General features: G+C 39.3%; 1 protein-coding gene across 2 annotated transcripts in view; it reads right to left on the reverse strand.

Annotated features, from left to right (window-relative positions):
- The window catches only part of LOC102372465 (TBC1 domain family member 22A-like), a 172,356-nt gene extending 166,476 nt beyond the window's left edge, over window positions 1-5,880 (reverse strand). For both annotated transcript variants that reach the window (XM_006021797.3, XM_006021798.2), the window contains exon 1: window positions 5,758-5,880. In XM_006021797.3, coding sequence (XP_006021859.1) covers window positions 5,758-5,823 — 66 coding nt within the window. In that variant the 5' untranslated portion in view covers window positions 5,824-5,880. The remainder of the gene's footprint in view (window positions 1-5,757) is intronic.
- Between the last annotated feature and the right edge of the window lie 5,074 nt (window positions 5,881-10,954).

Consider the following 10,954-nt stretch of genomic DNA (forward strand, 5'->3'; position numbering starts at 1 on the left):
TTTGTGGAATCTTTTACATCTGATAGTTTCCAAAACACTTTAGATAAATTCAGTATTAAAGACTTAAAACTGGTATTATAAGGGTAACTTGGCAAGCAATTTACTTTTTGAAAGAAACACTCACCATTCAGCAGACATTTTTCTCTCTCAAAAAAGTTGGGTAAAAGGCAGCTGAATTCACTCTGTTAGTGTCAGCCAAGTTAAAGTAAGCATAAGTCAACCTAAATCTTTAAGGTTAAAAGAGACTTACAACACCCCATTTGTGTACAAAATGAATACTTCTTCTCATTTTCTTATTTCAGTTGTAAAGACAATTATATAAGCAAGGTCTTCTTGCAGCGTAGTTTTTGCCCAACAAATGTCTTTTTTTTTTTTTTTTTTTTTTTTACAGATTTCTTAAAGAACGGTTACAGAACAACTTTTTCTTGTGAGGGTATTTGGGAATCTTTTCAAACTTTATTTCCAGAAATAATGGGCTCAAAAACAATCATTTTGGAGTATGCAATGACCTATTTCACAGAACATAACTGAATTATTGGTACTGGCTGGGGGGAAGGGTTAAGAGACACTGAAGTGAGGACTGCCTTGCCCGCTTGACAAAAGACAACTTTCAACAACAAAGCATTCAATTACCTATTGACACTTCAATAAGATGAGATGGCAAGCATTTTTGGAAGGAGAGATCCCACCGCTTCAGAGGCATTAAAGGAAGGAGAACAGGGCAAATTAAAAAAAGCAGCCTGAGAACTGGGAGTCTGGATGAGGAATAGCCATACTATATTGAAGTGTTCAGGGCTGTGCACACTGGAGAGAGAACAGTCGGACTAAATTTGGGGTGTTCAGGGCTGTGCAGGATGCACTGGAGAGACAGGGACTCCTAACCAATGGGTAGAAAGAAGGAGGAAGTAGGCAAGCGTTTGCAGCATAACCTTTGCCCAATAAATGCCTTTATTTAGGAGAACCTATGTGCTTTGTTGCTTGGAACTTGGAGTTTATTTCTTTTTCTTTTGAAGAGGTAAAGTCCCTCTTCAGAAACTGAACTGGAAGGTAAGTCCCTGACGCAGGTCCCTAGGTAATCACGGACAGTCAAAGACCGAAAGGCCAGGGTCTTAGGCAAATCCATTCATAGCATCTGACAAAGTAGGTTGTTTTTTTACAAAAGCTGATGCATCTCTGAACCAGTTAGTCTCGAAGGTGCCACCTTGCCCTATCTTCTATCTGACTGCAGGCTAACACAGCTAATCGCCAGTCTTCTGGATGTAAAGGTGAAAATTCATTTCAATGCTTAAAAACACATTTTAGTCCATTTGTAAAACAGAAAATGATAGTTGTACACTGAGACACATTAAGAATGAGCTCCAGAATATTAAAAGTAACACAGTTGTGAGTCTGCTTTCAAAAGCTGAACAGAAAAAGTTAATAGACAAAAACATAATGGAAAGATCAAGTGATCACTCCTGCATCTAATGCTGTATATCCTCTTGACCTACACTTCCTGGGGTGAAGGTTTGCCTGATCATTTTTATTCAGTCTGCAACATTATAGTGGCTGTTGCAAATTTCAAAGGATATCAAAACAAACCGTTCTAACAGAGGCAGCAATGTGTAAAAGCAAGAAGCATGAATGGAATCTCAGCAAAAAATTAAAAAAGCACTTGCTCTTACTCTATCTGCAGCAACAGAAATGTGTGTAAGATTATTGTGTAGTGCCACATGTACAGAATGAAACTGGTTGGTTTGGGGAATCATCCATTAAAGAAAAAAAGAAATAGACTGAAGACCTCCACTGATGAAAACCTGGTAATTGTGTTTTAAAATTGAAGATTAGAGAAGGTAACAAAAGCTGAACACTTGACCTAATATCCAGATAAAGAGTATCCAGGAGGAAACTGATGATTGTGATGATAACAACAAAGATGTATTTAAAGTAAGTGAAGCTAATAAAGAAAAAGAAGTTAATATAAAGCAAAATGCTTGAAGAGCTAGCCAGCTGCACATCTAGCCCACATGCATTTAAGTACTATGTTTTGGCTTTACTTTTGCTTAATTTGATTTCATTTGTCACTGTTCAATCTTCAATGCTAAAAAGGTTCATAAAAAGTTAGGGTGGTTGAAAGGGACATTGGGAGCTCATCTAGTCCAACACCCTGTTCAAAGCAGGACCATCCCCAACTATACCATCCCAGCCAAGGCTTTGTACAGTCAGATCTTAAAAACCTCCTAGGATGGGGAGATGCCAGTCTCTCTGGGTAACCTGCTCCAGTGCTTCTACTACTCTCCTCATGAGAAAACGGTCCCTAGTATCTAGCCTAAAGTTCACTTCCGGCAACTAGGAACCATTGCTCCTTGTTCTGTCATCTGTCACCACTAAGAAGTCTAGCTTCATCCTCTTTGGAACCCCCCTTCAGGTAGTTGAAAGCTGCTATTAAATCCCCACTCAGACTCCTTTTCTCCAGACTAAAGAACAGTTCCCTCAGGCTTTCGTCAGAAGTCACGTTCCTCAACCCTCCAACCATTTTCATTGCCCTGAGCTGGACACTGCAATTTGTCCATATCCTTTCTGTAGTTGGGGGACCCAGAACTGCACATAGCAAGTACTCCATATGTGGCCTGACCAGTGCCGAATACAGGGGAATAATCACTTCGCTCAATCTGCTGGCAATGTTCCTATTAATGCCTAGTATTGCCTAGAAGGCTAGTATACCACTAGCATTCTTCACAACAAAAGCAAACTTAGGGAATCTTTTCATACTTTATTTTCAGAAATAATGGGCTCAAAAACAATCATTTTGAAGTTTGCAATGACCTATTTCAAAGAACATAACTGAATTATTGGTACTGGTGGTAGCAAACAACAAAGTTAGCTTATATTCAGCTTATTATCCGCTGCAACTCCAAGGTCCTTTTCTGCAGAACTGCTGCTTAGCCAGGCATTTCCTAGCCTGCACTGGTGCATGGGATTGTTCTATCCTAAGTGCAGAACTTTCCACTTGCACTTATTGAACCTCGTGGGATTTCTTTTGGTCCAATCCTCCTGTCTGTCAAGGTCTCTCCGAATCCAACTAGCCATACCCTCCAGTGTATCGACTACTCCCCCCCCAGCTTGGTGTCATCTGCAAACCTGCTGAAATTGCACTCCATCCCATCTTCCATGAAGATATTGAACAAAACCTGCCCCAGGACCAACCCCTGGGGCACTCCACTTGATATCAGCTGACAACCAGAAACTGAGCCACTGATTGCTAGCCTTTGAGCCCTATGATCCATGCAGTTTTTATCCACCTTATACTCCATTCATCCAACCCGTACTTTCTTTGCTTGTGTGCAAGAATGTTGTGGGAAGCCATATCAAAAGCTCTGCTGAAGTCAAGGTATATTGCATCCACTGTTCTCCATGTACCCACAGAGCCAGTCATCTCATCACAGAAAGCAATCAGGTTGGTTAAGATTGAGCTGCCCTTGGTGAATCCATGCAGACTTCCTAATCACCTTCTCCTCTCAATGCTTAAAAAGGATTCCTTGAGGACTGGATCCATGATCTTTCCAGGGACTGAGGTGCAGCAGACCAGTCCGTAGTTCCCCAGATCCTCTCTCTTTCCTTCCTTAAATATGTGCATTATATTTGCCCTTTTCAATCATCCAGAACCTCTCCTGACCACCATGAATTTTCAAAGATGATAGCCAGTGGCTCTGCAATCACATCAGCCAACCCCTTCAACAACCGAGTGCTTCACATCTGGCCCCATGGACTTGTACATGTCCAGTTTTTCTAAATAATCCCCAACCTGTTCTTGCACCACTGCTCACCTCCTCCTCAAACTGTGCTGCCAGGTGCAGTAGTCTGGGAGTTGACCTTGCCTGTGAAGAGTGGGTAAAAAGGGGATTTGAGTACTTCAGCCTTTTCTGCATCATCTGTCACTAGGCTGCTGTCCCTGTTCAGTAAGTGACCTACACTTTCCCTGATCCTTCTCTTTTTGCTGACATACTTATAGAAACCCTTCTTGTTACCCTTCACATCCCTTCACTTCAGAAAGTCTTCTTTTCTGAAGTCCAAGATCCTTACTCTGTTGTTCTCCTTCCTTCCTTACCTCAGGATCCTGAACTCAATCCTCTAATGGTTGCTGCTGCCCAAGCTGCCATCCACTTCTATATCCCCATCTTTTCTTACCTGTTTATGAGCAGCAGGTCAAGAAGAGGTGTTCATGTTAAATATTTAAATTTAAAGGTGAGTATTTAATGTTCACATGTAAATATTAACCTAACCACATTTAAGAATTGTATTATTTTTCACTTTTTTCTGTGCTAAAAATAGCCGAGTTAAGTATTTCTGTTTTTTGGACTTAAACAAAAGTATCTAACCTGTTGATGATTATAAAATATCTTTTTGTTACTGTTCTTAATCTCTTAATAAATGAATGCTTTAAAACTATTTTACCATTTTTATATTATTTGACAATACTTGAGAGAGAAAATTATTTTTGACCAAATACCTAACCCCGATGCATACTAGTTAAACAACTATTTTAGTATTCACATTTTTTAATTCTACATTTGCCACTGCTCTCTCATTTGCCACATAACTCTCTCTTCTTCAATGCTAAAGAGTAGTAGCATGAAGCAGTGCAGACAGTAAAAGATGCATCAAGTACATAATACTAAGTGCTTGATTTAAAGGTGGGAAGATTGAAGATAGTGCTTTGAAGAGTTACTCATAACTAAGAAATTTTCCATACATGCTGATGAAAAAGAAGCACCAAATGCTAACCCAATACATTGTACTGAGGGAGATGAAGCTCAGATAGATACTACTACCAAAACCAGAATGTCCAGTTCTTCAGGATAATTCAATTTACAGTCAATTGCTGAGGAGGTCATAAAAGCCACATGACACTACCCTTAAAGTGTCATGTGGCTTTTATGTTAAAGCTTCCTGTTAAAAAAAACATAGTAACCACAGTAAATTCTGCCAGCTAGTCTCTGAAGTATCCTCTATATAAGCATGTTTCAAAGAACTTCTCTCCAGAAAGTATCATGTTCAAATCTGGCAAAGAAATTCTTATTTTAATAAAATGTTTTCATAGTCATAAAACAATAACTACCTAATCTACTCCGTGTTCTTAAAGAGACAGCTTTAACATTGCTCCAGTTTCTTAAAGTTCAGTTTGGGGTGTTCAAAATATACTGCCTTGGGAAAAGCAACTGCTACAAAACAAAAATCCGTAGTGAAGGAAATTGCAAGTTATGAAAGATACTGCAACCTTAGCAAGGATATTTTTATTGTAACATACAACTATCTCCAGATACAGATGACACAAATTACACAAATCCAGATAATCTGAAAGAAACACTGAACTTTCACAAGGGTAGGTCCTGTACCTCTTCTAATACTATATAACACTACTCACATTTTCAACAAAACATCTCTCATTTTCAAATTCAAGTTTGTTTTCATTATTTTAATAATTATTACTCTTCTTTATAAAGACAATTTATTTAAAACTAAACCTTTGAAACAGAACCTTACACTCCGTTAGTTGAGATGCTTTCATGCTATTCTCTCAGTGCATGTCTACATCACAAAGTTACTGCTCCAGGCAGAAGATCCATCAAACAGACTGCACTGGCCCACCTAGGTTACTTCCTGAATAGGAAGCAGCATAAATCTCATTCACAAGGCTTTATGGGACAAGTAAGGAGCACTGTTTCTTAACACATGAAACATTCATTGCAACTATGCAGGCATAAAGCAAGTACTCACCTGGTAAGTGTCCCATAGTCTTATGGTACACCGCAGGGGAACTTCTCTCATCAGCAAGTTATTCATCCAACGGAACGCAAATTGCAAGTATTTCACTTCATGTTGATCCAAGTGCCTGTGTATTTGCTCTGAAAGACAAAACAAATACTTTTGGTGGAAGCTTTTTGCAGTTCTAATTATCAAACCACAGTCTAAAAATAACTCAAAAGGAAAAAAAACAATAGTTTGCATACAACCTGTTAAAATCAAGAGAAAAATACAGAAAAATGGAGGTACACAACTATTTTGGATTTAGTTTGCTGCCCTTAAGCTGTTTAGATAAATGCAGTTATAGTAGTTTAAATATAGAGTAAATGCCATTGATTTACCAAGTACTTTGAACTTTGTACAACGTGCAGTAAACAGAAAAATACAATCATTATAATAATTTATATTTTACTGTAGGCTCTTTCAAGCAACAGCCATGTCTACTTAAGTTTATAAAATGCACAACAGGACTCATACTGATTGGATAATGAAAAACAAAAAATTAGTAATGAAGAATAGAACAAGGAAATTGAGAAATGTTAAGCACTTCCATTAAATATATGACTGAATATAAAGGATGCACAAATTGTCTACTTTCACTTAATGCTGAAAAAAAATCAGGAAGTACGCTGAACAGCAAGCATCCTTTAAAATAAGTGATAACTATTTGTAAAATAATTACCTCTAAACATAAAAAATAACAGAGTATTAATGTATATGCAAGAAAACAAAAGACTCATATTTATCAGCTACAATGAACGTTTCCATAATTTTGCAACCCAGCTGACTTCACATTTCTCAGCTGAATAAATAAAAACAAAGCGAAGAAACAGTTTGGGGTTAGTAAATTTTAAGAACTGCTAACACATTAATACACAGCATTTCCAACTGTATAATATATTTAAGGAAAGTAACTATGTGCCTCAATCAGAATATTTATTATTTGGAGACTGGGGCAATTATGCACATGGCTTTTCTCTCAGTTTGAATATAACAGACAAATTAAATATGGCTTATGTTTATTAAACATGGCTTGCTATTGTACCTCTACATAAAAAGGGTAACAAAGACTCATTTGCTTCAGAAGACTAAGTCAAAACTAAAGTTGTGCTCGATTATCTTTTGCTGGACAAGTTACAAATGCAGCATTGCAAACTCTCATAATTTTTGGAATTGTTCTTAAAGTCTATGCTTTGGGAATATGAAAAACTTAGCTTTTTCTTTTAGATAGACAGATAGACAGATAGACAGACAAAGGAGCGCTGCCATGATGGCATGGATGGAGTGGTGGAGGCAAGGCCAGCTCCATCCCGACCGTCATGGCGGCGCTCCACCACCTCCGAGAAGCAGGGCCGGGAGGCAGGAGAAGCCAGCGGTGCTGGAGGTGGTGGTGGTGGTGCAGGGTGCTGGTGGAGAGAAATGAAGGGGATGGCGAGGCAAGCTTCCCCCTCCCCAGGAGGTGGCGGTGGCATGGGGTTGTGGGTGATGGCACTCCGTCCCTGCCTCCTGTCATTCTTACAATTCCAAAAATTATAAGAGTTGGCAATACTGCAAATAGTACATTGGACATTTTACTTATACCGCAGTGGTCATATTCAACCTGTGGAATCTTAATAAATGTTTTTAAGTATACTCTAAGAAAACTAATTACTAAATTCTAAATTAGATAGTCCTTTCGATCAATAAGTGATCTTGGATCTTGCCACCCAATTCTCTAGTCCATATTTATGGGAGAGTATTAAAAGCTAATTTATAGAGGTAGATACATCTCTTCCCTTTTAAACTTATTTCACACTTTTCAGATATAACCAGAAGAGGCACTGAAAAATGGTGATAGGAGAAAGCCAAATGATTATAGCAAATATAATGGAATTTACCAATTAAGTGAAGGCTTTGGGACAATATCTGAAAGCTCCAAATCCCTTAAAGCAAGGGTGTCAAATTACTGATAGACCATGGGAAGTTAGGCGATATGGCTGGGGGAGTGGCCTATCGCAGGATCTAGAATCCTTGGGTCCCATTGGACATGGTAATTGGTGGCATGAGGGCAAGGGTAGGCTGATACAGCCCCAGTTGTCTTGAAGCTGCTTTGTTTGTTGCCACTGGCACAACCCTACCTGCTCAGCTGCTGGTTCCACTGCTGCCCCATGCTGGAGCTACTGCTACCACCACGCACCCCATGCTAAAGGTACAGGTGTGGCCATGACAGAGCATGTGACAGCAGTAGCAGCTCCAGCACTGTATGCTCTAATGCTGCTGTCACCACTGCATGCCCTAACTCAGAGCAAGAGCTGTCCCTGCTACATCAGCTACATGCTCCAGGCTGGAACTATCCCATGCCCTAGGCAAAAAGACCCCTGCTTTGAAGGAATCTATTAACTAGCTCAGGGGTTTTCAAACTTTTTTGGTTGGTGTACCCCCAGCGGTGGGGGCAGCTGATCAAAGCCGGAAACGCGGGTGGCAAAACTGGAAGCGCACCTGCTTCTCCACGCCACTGCTCCGTGAACTGCTCTGCCACTGCTCCCTCTGGGGCCTTCCCAAGTACACCCAGGGGTACATAAACCCCTGGCTGTCAACCCCTGAACTAGCTGAACACACCTTACTTCACATTACAGCACTTACCTTCTAACTCCCAAGGTTCAGTACAATGAAGACAAGATGTCTACACACACACAACCAGAAATTGTATTCTTCTGAACATCTACAGTTTGCATACACTCAGCAAAGACTTAGTAGAGCTTAAAAGCTAAAAATCAAAATATTCCAAATTCACTGACCATGCTCAAGCCCCCCAAAGCTCCTACACATACATAGATAATGCACATGCCCTTATGCCACTCCCACAGATAGGTTGAGGATAATCCAGACCAGGATCACAGGACTGAAGCTGGATCTTCCCTGTAATGACTTGTGCTGCTTTCTATTTAGAAGCTCTATTTCCTCATGAAGTAACCTATTGCTTAAAGAAGTTTATATTCGATTTAGTTAGTCTATGAGGTGCAACTCTACCTTGCCTTCTGCCTTGTCTTCACTGAGGCAGGGCTGGAAACTGTAACTAAGAGCAGGAAGCCTCTCTCTCCTGTATGCTTAACAATCCCTGGTATAACCTCTCACAGGTTATCTTTTTTATGTTACCAGAAAAAAAGTCATATACTAAAAGTCAAATATCTACTATAACATTTTAATTTGATTACAAAAATATTTGTCATGATTTGTGTTTGTGTAGTATATATAGAGGTGATTGCATAATAGCTCAAAAATAAAGTCTTAGTCTTGTATATTGTGTGGGGTGTGGTTGGTGTGTATGGTGGGGTGGGCTTTGTGAGGTGGTGTGGCTGTGCATGGGGGGTGTAGGGTATGTTGTGGAGGTGTGTATATATGTGGGTAGATTTTGGAGGGCCAGGGTGTAGGTATGGGGTTTGTGGGGTGTAAGGGAAGGTGGGGGGGGGCGTTCTGACACCCCCACACACACTCCTCCCCATGGTGCATAGCCCCTGCTGCTGGCAGCAGCAGGCAGTAGTCCCTTGGGGTGCTCATGGCCCACGCAGGTATTACCACGCAGCAGCATGTAGCTCCAGCCAGTTCTGGGAGCTGCACAGAGCAGTAGGGAATGGGGCCAGGCCAACCCATCTCTTATCACATGGGGCTTCCCGCAGTGCATGTGCAGCTCCCAGCATTTGCGTGCCACTGAGGGGAAGCCCCACATGATAGAGCCAGCTGCCTTTCCTGCTCGTTCCCTGTAGAACACGCTTTAGTTAAAGCACCCCACCACAATTTTAAAGTGTGGGTTACCGAATACACATGACGCTGCAGGCACTTTTAAGTAGAGTGGCTTTAAGAGCCACTCTAATTCCACCATCCCCTCCACCCCAGAGGATGCATATAGGCACCCTTAAACACTGAAATAAAAATCAAGAAAAGAATGGGGATTTAAGATGTGGTGCATAGATATACTTCCATTAAAAATAAATTAATAAAATGTACATTTAGCATACTTCAATGAAAAACTAATTTTTATCTCCTGAAGCATTTTAAAATTGATGATGCACTTAAAAAAATATCATGGAAGAAACAGGTTTCAGTTTGTTAAGGTATTATGATAGCCATTTACTTTTTAGACCACCTTTACATGGTTTTATTTCAATTCAGTATTTAATACTACAACCAGTTATCTAGACATTACTTTAGGCTACACAGCTATTGCAGCTAAAGAAAGTGATCTGGAACAAAGAAACACATGGAGTGCTGTCCATTAAGAATAATAATATATAACACTGTACCCAGAATGAATATGATGTTTTTACTTTTTTTAACTAATTAAGCTTCCAATAATGATTTTCATTTTAAAATCTTCTCATCAACCCCTGAATAAGACCTCTGTCCTCAGTGGCTGTGTGCTGAAGGAAGAACAGTCATTTCCCTTTGTATTACCACTTAATTACTGTATATATTAAACAGTGTATCCAAGGCAATGTTTTCTGTACTTAAGCATAAAACTTAAAAAAAAAAAAAAAAAAAAAGAGAGAGAGAGAGAGCAAGCTTTGGAGCCTTTTACATTTTCACTTTCTATATGATAAAAGTTCTTGAATACCTTGAAGCCACCATCCACTATTTATATATAGTAAAGAATGAATACTGTTCATCAGTCCATTCTCTAGGTAAATTTGGCAGCAAGTTTAAACCACTGAACTGGGACACGTTAACTTACCATAGTACAAAAATGTCATAATCAGACACCTGTACTGCTGACTATTAATTGAATAATCCCCTACAACAAGAGATACACAAAAATCAATTTTCTTTCATAGTATAATTGAGGTATTTACCTTGGAACATTATACAGGGATTTTGATCTCCATATACCCGATAATCAAATCTCATCTGATTACTTTGAAAGTAAGTAGTAAAGAGTGGTAAACTATTCCAATTGTGATACCTTGCCAGCAGTTTTTAATAAGTATAATGAATTCTTTTGGATTGCTTCATATTCTAAACATGTTGAAAAATAGACTCCTAAACCTTAAGTGTTATTTGTAATTTATATAGATTGGAACAGGAAAAGTATACACTGAAAGAGATTCATTCTTTGTACTTTATAGGTAATTGTGAGCAGATGCTATTCCATGGATAAAGGTAATTGAGATAGCAATAATTCTAAACTTAAATTTTC

Source organism: Alligator sinensis, unplaced genomic scaffold (genome assembly GCF_000455745.1).
Source record: "Alligator sinensis unplaced genomic scaffold, ASM45574v1 scaffold361_1, whole genome shotgun sequence".
In the NCBI taxonomy this organism is placed as follows: domain Eukaryota; kingdom Metazoa; phylum Chordata; order Crocodylia; family Alligatoridae; genus Alligator; species Alligator sinensis.